This window comes from Nicotiana sylvestris, chromosome 11 (assembly GCF_000393655.2).
Source record: "Nicotiana sylvestris chromosome 11, ASM39365v2, whole genome shotgun sequence".
NCBI classification, from domain to species: Eukaryota; Viridiplantae; Streptophyta; class Magnoliopsida; order Solanales; family Solanaceae; genus Nicotiana; species Nicotiana sylvestris.
The window spans coordinates 115,704,118-115,720,437 of NC_091067.1; the positions used below are offsets into that span (position 1 = coordinate 115,704,118).

The 16,320-nt window shown below is 35.4% G+C and overlaps 1 protein-coding gene and 1 long non-coding RNA gene across 2 annotated transcripts; both read right to left on the reverse strand.

Moving 5' to 3' along the window:
- Positions 1-124: 124 nt before the first annotated feature.
- LOC138882059 (uncharacterized) lies at positions 125-3,076 on the reverse strand. The gene is made up of 3 exons (XR_011403524.1): positions 2,907-3,076; positions 327-376; positions 125-235 (listed from the first exon to the last, which is right to left on the reverse strand). It is a non-coding gene; the product is annotated as an uncharacterized lncRNA (long non-coding RNA).
- A 6,164-nt stretch (positions 3,077-9,240) lies between these two features.
- Positions 9,241-14,539, reverse strand: LOC104226090 (J domain-containing protein spf31). The gene is made up of 9 exons (XM_009777982.2): positions 14,338-14,539; positions 12,753-12,843; positions 12,605-12,665; positions 11,668-11,745; positions 11,265-11,338; positions 10,739-10,852; positions 10,550-10,657; positions 9,579-9,617; positions 9,241-9,467 (listed from the first exon to the last, which is right to left on the reverse strand). The coding sequence occupies exons 1-9, from the start codon at positions 14,460-14,462 to the stop codon at positions 9,381-9,383; spliced, it is 777 nt and encodes a 258-aa protein (XP_009776284.1). The 5' UTR covers positions 14,463-14,539; the 3' UTR covers positions 9,241-9,380.
- Positions 14,540-16,320: the final 1,781 nt, after the last annotated feature.

Below are 16,320 nucleotides of genomic sequence, written 5' to 3' on the forward strand. Positions count from 1 at the left end.
TATAAAATTGCTATTGAAAAATCTAGATATAAAAAGGTAATAAAGTTATTAATTGCAATGTTAACATCCAGTGATGTTAGTTTCAATATTTGCTCGACACCTTAACAAAAAAACTTAACTAACATCCAGAGCTAGACTATGATATCAAGTTTTACATAACATTCTTAGCAAAATAATATTGAGCTTGTGTATCTTCCAAACTTGCATCTTGACTTGTAGCTTCAATCTTCAAAACCTGTAAATACAAAATTTTGAAAAGACGATGAATAACTATTGGTAAAACAATGTATATGTTAATTTACAATAGTAATGGTTAAGCCGCTTACCCCAAAAGGAGTCAAAATTCATCAGGTGTTACCCAGCAATATCAACAAGGCTACAAGAATATAGAAAGTTAATTAGAAAAAATTTGGAATGATAAATCAAACTTCGGTCAGATTGACCACCGTCTATACATAGTCCTTTTTTCTCTCTTATCATTCACAAATTATCAAACATATCTGTCAGATTCAGAGCCAAAGTCACCACTCCACTCAAGGAACAAACCTTAGAATGTATACTTGAAACACAAGCTTTGGGAGTAAATTTATACTTGTTAGGAACTAAGAGAGTTGAACTCCATTCACATAAATCAAGTGATAACATATTGACTAATTAAATCTAAGAACAATTACAAATATAAGGAGAAAGATCAGAACACTACTGCTGAGATAATGATAATGATCTATTATGGAAAGGAACAACATGAAAGTTTGGTCGGAAGGAATGGTGATAATGATCCATTATTACCTACTGCTGAGATGAACAAGGTGGAAAAGTTACAAGGAGATGCCAGAGATCTATTATACAGCTACTACTGGTTCTTTGAATGCTGCTACTGATCTAGCTGTTACTTCAAACAAGATTGTGCAGCCTATGGATGGTGTTTCACAGGTTGTGAATGCAAGTTTGGAGACTACTAGTACTGTGAATGGAACAAGAGTGAATGTTACAGTCGCTACAGGTGATAAGGCAGGGATCAAGGATGCTAAGCTGCCTACAAATTTGGTTGAGAATCAGGCTATTGCTGGTATTCAAGCAGCTCGTTTGAATGCACCTGCAGATCGTACTGCTTCTAGGTTTGGTACTACTGATTGTGCTACTAAAGGTGATACTGGATTTCATGACAAGGGAGATGATCGTGAAGTACTACAGATTTCCAGGAGTAATTGTGAAGCTACAGGGAATGCTGGTGGACTAAAGAATGCGGCTAAGGTTTGGTCAGTTGTATCACCTAGCAAAAGGGCTGCTACAGATCATAAAAAGCAGGAATTTGCAGCAGCAAATATTAGGTGTACTAATTCTTTTGATGCCTTGGTCATTGAACAGGAAGATGGCGAGAATGATGCTCGGTAGAATAATAGTGTTGTGTGCAAGTGCACAAGCTGGTCCCGAGACCACTGCTACAAAAAATAAAAACATTGATGCATACATTCCCACTTCTAGAGGATATTTTAACATTACTGCTTCAAGTTTATGATACTTAGTTGCAGTAAAAGATAGATGTACCTAAACAGAGAAATAAAGAAAGTTTGTACACTTCCAATAGTTGTTCAATGACATTCATTACCATAGCAAGAAAGAAGACACAGTAAGAGTAATCTGAGTAGTTCTTATATTCCAATTCCTTAAAATTCCGCCACCTGATACAACCGTTTATCAATCATTTTCTGCACCATATCCTAACCTGTCCCTAATTGATAAAATAAAACTCAAGAAAATCCCAAAATAAAGGACAAGAAAAAGGATCCAAAAGAATCAGAGAAAGTTTTAGTACTTCATCAGTTTCTGGAGATAACATATACATATACACTTGAGGAACCAAGTACTTAGTAAAATTATAGGATATCTAAAGAATTTGATAACTTTTTATTATTATTATTATTATTATTATTATAGAGAATTTGATAATTTTCTCTACCTCCTAGAAATATTTGAAACTAAAAAAGAACTTGATATTTTTCCTTAAGTTGTCCTAGCAATGCTTATATAATCACCATGCAAAAATAATAAAACATTGACTTTTGAATGAGATTATGACAACTAATTTCTTTTTCTACTCGGAAATCTGGATAAAAAAAATCAGGATATCAAATAAAGTTAATTTAACACTAAAATTTAAGGTTGTCACTGTGCAAAGTTGTTTTTCTTAATTTCCAAATACAATCATCTCATGGTTGATATAAAACCATTTAGGAAAAAAACTTATCTGCTTCCACAGTATTGGAAAAGGCAAGTCTCTTGAACTTAATATTACTTCGAATATATAACATTTAGTAACATAGTGTTCATCATATCAGAGAATACAATATCTTCTATTGGGTGAATAATAATTAATTGTTTGATTTATTTAATTTTCCGTCCATCTACTAAAAATTGCTTGCTTATAGGACAGAATGCAGGACATTGCAATTAGAAGGAAGTAAATGTTAATTGGCTTTGACCCACATTTAAGTTGTTCTAGCTACTGAATTTGGAGGTCTATTGGAGATGCTCCCCACAAATAATGAGTGACCCCACACGAAACTTGTAAGCATAAGTTCCGCCAAATGATAAACTACAAATTGACCAAACAATTCTAGCAGCAAGAAGGGAACAATGGCAATGCAGTAGACAAATCATATCTTGAGGCTCATTTTACTCAGGTTCAGAACAATGGCATATGCAGTAGTAATTTCATGTGTAAAAGAGCAGTTAGACTCACACATATAATTGACTGATATAACAAAATACCTACAACAAACATAACTAATCAACTAAATTAGCAATTTGACATCTATCACAACATAGCCACATTTCACAGTAATATACTTTCCAGTTTCATCACGCTTAAAATGCACAGGCATACTCTTAACTACATTTGTTACCTCAGTAGCTGCCCACATGTAATTCAACTTTTCTTGCTTAATATTATTCCACGATGATACTCCCAAATGACATATATTGCTTAATATCATTCCACGATTAAGTAGGCTTCATCAAGCCGATTATCAACAAGTTGCATCCATTGCTTACTAGGTGCCATAACCTTGGAGAGTAGATAAAAATTAGATTAAAAAAGATAAATGACAAGGAAAATACTAATATGAACACAACTTATAACGATTAGATGCACAATTGTGTTGAACTCTAAGGTCGCAATAGGTGATTAGGCTCTCTTTTTTTTCCAGTTAATGCTTTGTAATGTACAATCAAATGGAACTAAGATAAATAAAATATTATAAATCAACTTGTAATTAAGATGCTAGTTCCTGAAACATGTATACATGGTTCCTTCTTACCTGCCCCAAGATCGAAGTAAGTACTTAAACCCAAAAAAATGCAAAGAATATAATTTGCGACACAAGATCATCAAACATATCGATAGCAACTAAAAATACTGTTTGTTAGTAATTGGTGTGAGATCGTGAATTTCTCTGAACTATTGCTCATGTTATGGAAAAGACAAAATATGAAGACTTTGACATCAAATTGAAAGAACTCGATCCAAAATACCACTTCTCTTGCCAATTCACAGTTGATTCGGTTGCAATGAATTCAGCAGATTTCATTATCACAAGCACATATCAAGAAATAGCTGGAAGGTAAGAATTGGAACTACGAAAGCAGAGAGCTAATAAGCAGGCACTCATATATATTTCAATATCGCTCTTTCACTATCATCGAATACACACCACTACTTAGTAAGTGTATTTGCTCAAAAGTTTGCAAATTTATGGATCTCATTCTTGAATACTTCAACATATGCAGTAAAAACTCAGAACAAAATTGCGAAACCTTTTACAATTTAATATTAGAGAAGAAGAAGAAGAAGAAGAAGAAGAAGAAGAAGAAGTCGAATATAGCAAAGTAGTAAAGGAAATTCCAAACGGGTAACTCAGAAGAGCGAGGTTGAAAAAAGAAGAAAAGGAGCAACTCAAAAGATGAGGCATACCTGGATTCGCAAACGGAGGTTGAAAATTAGGGCAGACCTTCGATTCACAAATCAACAAATTCGTAACCTTTGCTTTGAGAAAACAAAAATTTTGAGAGATTGATAGAGGGAGGCAGAGCAGCTGCGTGCGCTATTGCGTTTTGAGACTAGGGCAGATCGATGAGTTTGTTTTGGGAAATAAGAGAGGAGTCTCTTTAGTTTTTGGAATTTTTAATTTTAGTAAATTAGTTGTGGCGCCTATTTTTTAACATTTTTAAATATTTTAGTATTATATTTGGCTCCATTTTCTCCCGCTCATAGCCCCTCAATTATAATTTGGGACCAGTTACTAATTTCTTTAGAACAGATTTAGTACTTTCACAATAAAATGCAAAATTAAGGACCACAATATAATTTCGTCGCAATACATATACTTTTAGAGACGGAATTATTAACTCGTCCCTAAATGTTGGCCGCAGATAAGCCTTTTTATTGTAGTGGACGGTGACTAGGGTTTTTTCAGATTTAGGTAGATCTGTGAAGATTGGTGGAGATTTGGAGGATTTAAGGCTTGGATTCATGGAGAGGAGGTTGAGAGGAAGAAGTGGTAAAATTTTGGGGTGGATTGGACGACGGCTGCCGCCGGGGGCGATTTTCGACGGAGGAGCAAGGTGGTAGTGGGAGGAGCTGGCGAGGAGAGAAGGGAGAGTAAAGAGAGAGGAAGAATAGAAGAACTAAAAGGGAAAAATGAGGGCAAATTTCTGAGATATGAGGCTTTAAATACATGGGTAGTGGAATGAATATGGACCATTTGATCAAGAGAGATCATACGGGTGAGATTCGATCTCTGGGCCACTAAATGAAACGACGTAGTTTCACTATGAAACTATGTCGTTTAAAGACTCTACTGGGTTGGCCTCATCATGGAACAGGTCCAGGTGTTTTTGGGCTCCAATTTTGGGGTCAATTTTTGCCCAATTCATCTTAGCCCACACTCGTATTCTCTTTTAATTAACTACCAACAACTCCTAAATCCTACACATACGCACATAATAAACATAAAAAAGAAAGTGCAAAATTAGGCATTTGCAATATATATACAACAACAACAACAACAATAATAACAACAATAACAATAATAAAAAATCAGTGAATTTACATAAGTAGAATCTGAGAAGGGTAAGATGTACGCAACCTTACCCCTATTCTAAAAGGATAAAGAGGTTGTTTCTGATAGACCCTTGGTTAAAGAAAGAATTGAAAAGAAGTAAAAACAGTAAGTAGTAACAACAACGTAGTCTTGTAGATATATGCATCTGAAAATTCCACTAATGTAAACAAATACCATATTATCCTTATCTTGCTAATAGGCTAGTCTTTTTTATCTGCTTAGAATATTCAACTCAAAGCCTTCTCTTGCTGATCACAGTTTTTCCTTTCTGGCCATTTGTTTGAAAGGAATACACAAGTGTTTTTGGGTGCCCGTAGTCGGTGTTTACACTAAATTATATTAATTTATTATGGTTAAGTGATAAATTAAGGGAAAAAATATATATTATTTAAGTGTGATTTAGTGATAATCATATTCGTGAAGACATATATCATGTACTTATTGGATTAATAAAATATTCCGATACGAGTAAATTTTTAATTACCGTATTTTTGGGTCTTTTTTTCTTTTGAGAAAACCATGAAATATGGACATTTGATTACTACTCTATAAGTTATGGTGTGGTTGACAACTGTAGTTCATTGTACTCTTGCATCACTTGATCTATTTTTTTAATATGTCAATGTGCAGTTCTAAGTACTAATTCTTACTTATTTTTTTTTTTTTTTTTCTTATCTTTCAGTAATGCTAATTTTGTGTAATTGACTATTCAGGTATATAGATTACCTATATTCTTGGGAGATATGTTGATAGGGGCCAGCACAGCTTAGAAACCATTACTCTTCTCTTTGCTTTAAAGGTACATGTTCGGTATATGTTTGTGCTATGCTTCCGCCTTCTAACTATATTCTTATATTTTAATGCACATAATTGGTTGCTTTAGGTCGAGTATCCTCATAATATACATTGAATAGACTATTAGTAATAGGCCACCTACACCAACTAGAGGCCGTCCTCAAGTTGCCAAGGATCGAGGTTCTCTTGCTTGGATTTAGATTATAGTGAAAATTGTTTTCATATTATACCTCAGGCTCAGGCTCTAACATCTGGGATTTCCAGTGATCTGTACATAGCATGACGCCATTTGGAGTGTGTCGCGGACAAATCTATCTACTTGAAGATTTAAGGCTTTGACGCACTTGGGATCTTCCTGCAGAATTGAGACAGATTCAGATATTGGAGTGGTGCAGGCGCATTGTCTATTCTTCCACACAGTAGTTCGGAGTCTGCAGAATTTTCCCTTGTACATTGAGCCATAGACAGAAGGATCAACTAGTGTTTCTACATTTTCATGGATTGATAGTATTAGGTTTTCATTTTTCTATATTTCCCGATGACTCCTATATTTTTTTTCCCTCGTTTAGGTGTTTTAAAGGACTTGAAGTCTCCATATATGGTTGGTGAGATACATAATCCTGAAATGTCAGTGGGGTTTCATGTATCATAGAGGGTGTTGCTTGGTGTAATCTGTGGTGTTGCCTTGTAGAATGTAACTTGTGTGAAGATATGAAGCTTTACTCGCCCAAGAAACTTAGTACAAAAGGAATGGCTGATTATTATTTTTAGCTGATTTATCTTTTAACGTTTGGTAGCAACAAATACTACAAAAAACTCAGTTTAATACCACAAGTGGGGTCCGGAGAGGGTAGTGTGTATGCAGACCCTACCCTTACTTTGTGGAAGTAAATATGTTATTTCAAATAGGCTCTTGGCTCAGGAAAAACATAATCACAGTATAGTAAAAGAAATACAGTAAAGGAAAATCCATGGGAAAAAAAAAACAATTATTAAGAGTATTAGTGTATTTATATGTATAGTCATATTCATAGTTAGTCAAAATTGAGTACACTAGTAAGGGTATTCTTGTAATTAGCTAATGGTAGTTGTCATTATATTTTCCTTGCACATGTATATATAGGATATACGATGAAGAATGAAATTAGTTTTCTTTTCCCAAAGTATCTTCTTTCTAGAAGTCTTCACTGGTCTCTCTTCTTCTCTCGTTTGAGCTCAACTGCCACAACAATGGCAGCTTGAGATTACATTTGATCTCTCAATTCTAACACCAATAACAAGAAGCAGTAACAACAACATTGATAATAACAAAAATCAAAGCAAAAGAGACAACCGGTAGTAGTAGAGATCTCTCAATTAACATGAGATTGTTACAGTTGCCAGCTAGTAAATGCCACTAAATTCTTAGACAGTTTTTCTTTATTGCTTTTGCACTGAGGTTCCTTTGAGTGGTCTTTTGGTTTCTCAGATTGAAATTATCCCAATGATACGTTGGAGTCGAGTAATGAGAATAGAAGCGGCTATTGATAAATGCAGTTTTAGCACGTCAGTTATCACCCTATAAAGCTTTTGGCCTCTCAACACAGTACTATTAAAATGAATTTGGGGAACTTGATAAATTCATCATCTGAATGTATTGTTAGATGTTCAGAATAAACATAAACTATTACATGCTGGAAACATTTTCATAGCAATAGTTTGTTTAAGAAAATCTTGATCAAAATCAAGTGCAATTTTTTCCCAAAACTAATAACTGACGATGCCTGAGATTTACGAATCCAGCCTTAATTGATGACCCTTTTCCTTCAGTTTTACAACATATTAGTCTGTCCCTAACCGTACAAGTATATTTCGGGTCAAAAGCTTCACATCATATTTGTTCAACATTTCTACGCACTTGTAATGCATATTGAGCAGTGGAATCCCTTAAACAGCTAATATATTGGATTTAAAGATGGACTCGTATTTCAAGCTGTAGTTATTTGTCAACAGGGCCTTTAAAAAAGCAGTGCCGATATCGTTCTGATTGATGAGACGTAAGCCGGCGTCAATGAGAGGCTGGAAGTTTGGAGACAGGCCCTCGAGTCTAAGGGTTTCAAGTTGAGCAGAACTAAGACGGAATACCTAGAGTGCAAGTTCAGCGTCGAGCCGACAGAAGCAGGAGTGGATGTGAGGCTTGAATCACAGGTCATTCCCAAAAAGGGCAGTTTCAATGTGATACAGGGGGATGGTGAGATCGACAAGGATGTTACACACCGTATAGGGGTGGGGTGGATGAAGTGGAGATTAGCATCTGGAGTCCTGTGTGACAAGACAGTGCCGCTGATCCTCAAAGGTAAGTTCTATAGAGCGGTGGTTAGATCGGCCATATTGTATCGGGCTGACTCTTGGCCAGTTAAGAACTCACATATCCAGAAGATGAGAGTAACTGAAATGAGGATGTTGAGATGGATGTGCGGGCACACTAGGATGGATAAGATAAGGAATGAAGATATTCGGGAGAATATGGGTATGGCCCCTATGGATGACAAGCTGCGGGAAGCAAGGAGATGGTTCGGGCACGTTTAGAGGAGAAGCTCAGATGCTCCGGTAAGGAGGTATGAGCGGCTGGCTTTGGCGGGTACGAGGAGAGTGGCGACCCAAGGAGTATTGGGGAGGGGTGATCAGGCAGGACATGGCATGGCTTCAGATTACCGAGGACATGCCCCTAGACAGAAAGTTGTGGAGGTCGAGCATTAAGCTTGTAGGTTAAGGGGTAGTTGTGCATTTCTCTACAACGCTCCAGAGCGAGACTAGTCTGTTAAGTAGGATTTAGTCTTAAGACTGCTAGTGGTTAATGTTCAGTTCACACCTCTTTCGTTTTCTTAGTACAAGGCTTTATCTACTGGTTATTGTTTTGCTTTTCATCTATTTTCTGGTTCATGTGACGTTATGTTTCTATGATTTTTATTGATGGTACTGATATATTATCTCTTTTCGTCGTCTTTTCGTCTTCTTGAGCCGATGGTCTTTTCAGAAAGAGCATCTCTACCCCTCGAGATAGGGGTAAGATCTGTGTACACACTCCCTCCCCAGACCCCACTTATGGATTTCACTGGATCATTGTCGTCGCCGCATGGCCTTAAAAAAGCTACTGGGGTCGAGCTCATAGAGAAAAATTTATGTCAAATGCAACCGAAAAGCACCATGGGGGCGTAAAAAGAAGGGCAATGGAGAGTAGGAGGGGAGAGATAAGTTACTTTTATCTTCTCGAGGAGGAAAGGGGGGGGGGGTCTAGTCTACCAATATGGTGCAAAAAAGAATAGCAAGGACTCTGCCAATATGAACACGTAATTTGCTGCAGATTAATTAAGTTTTCTACAGATACAAGTTGATACAAGCGAGAACTTACACTTCCATTGCCAGTTCAAGCTTAGATGAGAATCGCTTAAATATCAATGACACAAAACTAAGAACATGTGTTTAACCTCGTTTCACAGGTCTTTGAACATAAGATTTATTGGGATCTTCTGTTTTCAACTTTGGAGGCCGAATTTCTCCTTTCTTAACCTGCAGAAGCACAGAAAGTTTGTTCACTCACATTTTCTTCAGCATATAAACATTCCCCTCATATTCTTCACAAGGAAAAATATCAAGTGATTGCAATATAAGGTAATTTACCTTCTTTCCTCCTTTCATGAAATCTCTCCAACTGGACACCTGATGACAAGAAGAAAAGAAGTTCAACTAATAGAAACATAATGCTCTTCAGTGAAGTGTAGATTTTTAGAACACGTCAGCAGTCAGCACTAACTGTACTATTTCAGATAATACAGTTAACTTATAATGACAACACTAGGTTTATAGGCAACCACCTAAGTTTATCGGCAATCATCAACAACTTCCTCATGTTCACGAATCAAAAGCATCATTTGCTCGGCTCTTGTAACGTCGTGCATACTGTCTTAGCTTAAGAGCTAAGATACCCAATGACTTAGCATAGAGTCAGAACTCCACCCCTCTTTAAAAAGAGAAGGAATTACCTTCTTTCTGTTTCTGCTCATTTTAAAGCAAGTGAGACCAATAGATACTTTCATCATAGAATTTTACGCGATTACGAGTATACACTGAGATGCAACTTTGTTGTACTAGTTACTTCAGAAATCTTATATCTGTAACTACTTTTGGTATAATCACATCAAACTTCTTTCATAACCACATCAAATACAAATACAACCAGAGGATACACAATAGGTAATACCTCGCGCAGCAAATGTACATTGCACATATAATTCTACCAACAATCAAGAAGCAAGACAAATAAGTAGTTAAAGTTTTGACAATGTGCAATTATTTGAAAGAGAACACACTTCAAATGAACATATAATTAGTGTTCAGGTTAGCTGGTTGAAATGGAAAACCAGATGTCACATAAATGAGTCACATGCGCAAATCATCACTCCGAAGAAATGCATTCAAACATAAAAATAAACATTCCAAAATGTAGCTATTGAACCTTTTCTCAAACAAGAGGGGCTGTGACCCAAGACTAGATAATTGACTAGAAATATATAGTTTCTTAATATCAGTCAGACTCTGCAAGAGTTGTGTTTTCGGTAACAGAAAGATATACATAAAACTAAGTTACTAACCCTTTTTTCTCTAGTTCCTTCCCACTGCTCCTCGTGCTCACGCTTCCTTTTCCACATTTCTTTTGTTTCTTCCTCATCTTTCTTCAAGCGACCTTCCTCTTCAGATATCTACACAAACAATATCCAGACATGAAACCTAAGTAAAAATTTAAAAAGATGACAGCTAGAGGAAACGACAGGTATAAGTACCCTCATCGCCATTTTTCTTCTCCTCCATTCTTGTTCTGTCAATATTTCTTTAACTTTCAACTTCAGCTGATGCTGGAATTCTTCTGATTGCTCATGTTCTTGGTCGAATTTTCCCTGTTAGTCAAGAAACCAACCATCTCAACTTCTTTCCAGAAAAAATTTACACTGGCTGTACGTATTTTCTTATTTGCTCAATTGACTCCCTGATCTCAACCTTGGGGGTAGAAAACACAAGGAATTTAATAAAGTTTCACTAGCAGATACGTGAGAGAAAAGTTAGTTCGAACCACATCAAATTAGTTAGAGTGAATCAAGGTGGCAATACAATCATGCTTCAAGGTGTTCGTGTGTTGGGAAATGATCAACGCAGTTTTCAATGTAAAAAAAGGGGTCAACCAAAGCTACAGATAACATCTGGAAGATAACCACTAAAATCCAGGAACAATAATTCCAGCTAATAAATTGACATTCAAGTAGATGGAATTTGATGAAAGGACAAGTTGAAGAGCCTATGGTAGATATTTACCTCAGTCACTAATGATTTCAGTTTGCTAGCAGTATCTTTCTTAAGTTGCTTCTTCCGCTTTGCTCTCAGCTCTTCTGTCCTCATACCCAAGAAGGGGTGAAAAATAAAGAGTTGTGTCAGTATCAGAGACAAGCGACGAAAAAGATACAACAGAATAAAGAAGAATATAGTTTCCACTAGCTTAGTAACAAAACAAGACCTGCAATACCAGGAAAAAAAAGAATTTGCCATGTTACTCTGCCCATATAAGTACGAAATACATAAATAAAATGAAGTTTTGACAGTGTCCACAATTGAATAGTTGCAGAAACAGTTTTAACCTCCTTAAAAGATTCGACGACAATGTGACAAGCAGGGATAAAAGGAAAACAAGAGGACGAAACAAAGAAAAAGGACCACCGACCTTTTGCTGCATTAACCTGATTCAGAATATAATCCCTCTCCTGGGGATCGAGTAATAACTGCTGGGCTTTTGCTAAAGCTGCGAATATAATGAGAATGAATTTGGGTCAAAATATTTCACGAGAACAGAAAAATTAGAATGGTTTTAACCAACTCAAGCAGTAACATAGCAAATTTATCAGAACTTCCATCTACAAAACTACAACAAAGCTTTAGAAGACTAATTTTGACAATGATGATAGGGTTTTAACTCCTTTCTGAAACACTTTATTGCTTCTTCTAATTCTGTGTGACTTGACATGTATGGCAATGTTTCTCCCAATAAATGAGCGAAGTTGTCACTCCAAACAGATATTTTGACCGATGGTCACATTGCGGCGTCCTTTGAAAGTGGACTTTCAATAGTACTTGGAATTCTCTTGAAAAGAAAAACCTATTCCGACGTTAGATGTCTTCTGAAGCTTTCTAAGGACAATATTTGAAGCGAGAACAACGTTCTAGCCAAAACATAATATGATATGCTACACGGTGTCACCTTAAAAGTAATTTAAACAAAAACAAGAAGCTCATGTCACATTTACTGTGCCGTTACATGAACATCTGGGTCAATGTAAGTCAAAACATCCAGTACCTATGAAAACATTCTAGTTGTATGGTTTTACAAAAGACAAACTTGAAAGAACGTGAATGGAGTAGGCTCTCGTGATGGTTTTCTTGAAGGTAGATGCACCAAGTTCAGTAAAACTACACTCAAAATTCTTAATGCAAAATCGTATATCTTGCAGTTAAAATGAAACAGGAAGAGCACAATCCCCATAACTTCGTGAAATTTATCCTATCAAAAGGAGATAAAATAAATAGAATAATCCTTCACTCAAAGAACCACCTAAAATAAATGGAATATAAAGTTGCACAAAAAGGAAGAACAACTTCCTTACCGCCAAATGCCTCCTTTGCTTGTGGATGCTTGCACTTGTCAGGGTGAACAAGCAAAGATAACTACATGTAATTCAAGTCAACATATTAGATAGTGTGACAGAATAAGGGAATGGTTTGTCAAATGGAAAATGTTTCACAAATTTACACCTTACGATATTGCTTTTTGACTTCATCAATGGATGAATCAAATGGCAGGTTAAGGTAGTCAAACGGATTCAACTTGAAGCACGAAAGGATCCTGCATAGTTTTTAAATTTTAACCCAAATAACAAACTTGAATGATAGAAATAGGAAATCGATAACAGAATTCAAATTGATTCTGACCCAAAAAAAAACAACTCATATCAGTAGATAAACACTAAAACACACAACACTCTCAAACACAATATTATAAAGAAAAAATGATAACTCAAACTTATTGAAGAGATAACCAGAAAGTTGCATTGAGGGTTTTACAACAACCACAGGAGAAAATAGTTGATCCCTAGCAGATTTAATCTACAAACAAATGAGAACTGTCTAACTTAAACTCAACCTCAATGGGAGGCACATCCAAAACTATAGCTGAGGTTGGTGTGGAGAAAGAAGGTTAGGTTTCATAAGAAGGAGGAAGTAAACAAGGAGTGAAGTCTATTTCCGTTTTTCAGGTTGGGATAACTGAGACTGTGCTACTTCTACGCATTAGTATTTTCAATCCTTCCAAGCCTAGACAGATGTAAGATCTCATTTGTTTGCACTTAATGAAGGTCTAAATCTTAATCATTCATACTCTAGTTATTAAGTGTGGTTTATTTGGACCATAATCATTCAGATCACAATCATTAAGTGTTTTTTTCCTACAACGGATGAATAGATCTGATTAATTAAAACCTATAACAATGTTCTTAAAATTATTAAAATGCTATCCACTCAAGGATCTCCGCGAAGAAGGGATTTTCCCACCACTCCACCCTCTTTCACCGTTTCCCCATCCCCCCCTTTTTCCCACCACTCCACCCTCTTTCACCGTTTCCCCATCCCCCCCCCCCCAAAAAAAAAAAAAAAACCATAGGAATTAAAAGAAGTGCCATCTGCATATAAGATATGACACTTCTATGAGACTATTCCATCAATCCAATAACAAAGCACCCTTCTTCATTTTATCTTTTTTTGTTCTGTAACTTAGCATGAAGTTGAGTGCCTCCCAGGAATAGGACAAGATAAGTTCACGGCAGATATACATGTTATCATCCATGAGACTCATTTTGGAGTTCTTAACCTCATTGATCAATTAATATTAAAAACAAAATCCTCATTGATCATGATGATAAGAGTTGGCTTTATGATTCTAACTGAAATCATTACAGTGAACACGGTTTTTGTTTTCCTCCTCCTTTTAATACAATCAATTACAAAAATATTGGTTCCTTACCGCTCAATTTAACATCTCAAATCATCATAAACACATGGATTCTTCTGCCTACGAAATTATGGTTTCATACGCCTTATACACTAATTTATTACTATAAGGTAAAATATTTATTTCGCCTAAAGGGAAGAAAATTTTCCGGTAATCAATCCTACCAGCCTTACGCATCTTTTTTCCAAAGATCACGCTAAAATTACCCGTCCAGATTAGCATACAATATCAGCCTAGCTAGTTGCTTGGCACAGTTATACACACGGAGATATGAATATGCGAACAAAAATCGACTAAATAACAACTAGAAGCAAATTGATTGAAGAGATGAACCTGTTAACTTCGTTATCGCGTTCAACTTCACTGACCTCAGCGAAGAATTGCTTGAGAAGAGCATCTTCCACCGCGGCGGTTTTCGCCGGCGAAGGTGCGGTGGTTGTAGCGCTGTTGTCTCCCATTGAATCGGACTTTCACGCTCCGACTGAAGATCCTAAGATGTTTTACAGTTTGACGCAAGCTCCAGTTCAGAAACTTGGGCTTTGAGCTCTGGGCTCTATATCAGCATTTTCAAGGGCCTAAGCCGATCTTCAACATGGACTGCTCCATTGGGCCGATGCATGAGTCCTAAGTCCTAACCACCTTGAAACAACAAAAAATGGGAGAAATCTAAAAATAGTTAGATTTACACGTGGTGATTCAAAAATAGTCACACTTTCAAAAGTAATCGAATTTTAGCAACTTTTTATGTAAAGATAAATCTGAACGAAAACACTGTTCAAAATTCAAAAAATACTCCAGTATATTATACTGGAGCTCCAGCATAATATAATGGAGTTCCAACATAAGTATACTAGAACTCCAGCATAATATACTGGAGTTCTCGCAAAGTATACCGGTCCAGTATAATATGTTGGAAGTTCATACACAGGTGCTCGAATCTCCAATATATTATGCTGGAACTTTTCGCGTGTTGGAGTTCCAGCATAATATGCTGGAAGTTCATATACAGGTGCACCGTACTCCAGTATATTATGTTGGACCGATCTCTGTTGCAGCAAAATAGTGACTTATTTTCAATGACTTGGCAAACGTTGGCTATTTTTGAATGACCAGTCCGAAAATTGGTTAGCCCGTACTATTTTTACAATTGCATAAATTTTATACTTTTATTGGCAGTATTGCCTATGGGACAAGTGAAGGGCCACACTTATTAAACTTGAAGTTCTGCTCATGGGGGCAACTGGGGATAAAATTTCAAGATCATCCACTTTGAGGGCCATTTGTGCATTTCACCCTTGCAACAAGTCTAATTTTTTGTAAAAATGTCGAGATCTTTACTCAAATAGCAGGATAAATTTACAGCTTACTTTTTCTTGTAGGTATATATATATATATATATATATATATATATATATATATATATATATATATATGATTATACTCATATTATACATCACTGGTTATTTGTTGTTTAAGCAGTTAGGTGGCAACAATTTAGGTTAATTCTTCTTTAACGAGAATAATACATTACTGAGCTTCTTTTAAAAAGTATTTAAGAAAATGGTATGATTTGTTGTTTATTCCATATGTAGCATATTCTTATACAATATTAGCATAGTGTAAAGATTATGTGCACAATTAATGAGTAACACAAATTATGAAATCTGTTTTATCCTTAGTTATCTTTTTATGTTCTCTTTTCTCCTATTTTCTATTCTAAATTTTATAGTTGCTTAATTTAGCATTCAAATCTCTCTAAAAAAAATTAATTTAGCATACAAATATTCTCCGAAAATTTTCAATACTATAAATATTATATTAATAGTATAAATAAAATATGTCATATATATTATACCATATGTGTGTGTGTGTGTGTATATATATATATATATATATATATATATATATATATATATATTAAATACCACTTGTATGTATAATATATACATATATGTGTATACTATTACAATACCATGTATATATTTAATTATCTACTATTATTACATTAAAACACAATATATACATACAATGGCTGGAGTATTCACTATACTCTGTATATTAATATACTAAAAATACCATTATAATTTATAAACTATTCATACCATTATTATATTTATTGCGTAAAAAGTTATGGTGACATACAATTAGAAATAAAACTTTATACCAATAATATATATAATTATATTATTTATATACACATGCATAATGTACAATTCGACATTGTTCGACAAAAACTTGCACGGACGTGCTAATTTGCAACAAGTAAGACACATATTTTTTTCGAAAATAACTGTAAGATATGTTTTCCTAAATGAA

Bases quoted from the DNA above. Each gene is read 5' to 3' on its own strand.
- LOC104226090 (XM_009777982.2), bottom strand. From the start codon at position 14,462: ATGGGAGACAACAGCGCTACAACCACCGCACCTTCGCCGGCGAAAACC. The intron at 10,853-11,264 runs GTAAATATCTAC...CTTGACTAACAG, and splicing joins TGAAATCATTAGTGACTGAG to GGAAAATTCGACCAAGAACA. The intron at 10,658-10,738 runs GTACTTATACCT...TTGTTTGTGTAG, and splicing joins GAAGAAAAATGGCGATGAGG to ATATCTGAAGAGGAAGGTCG.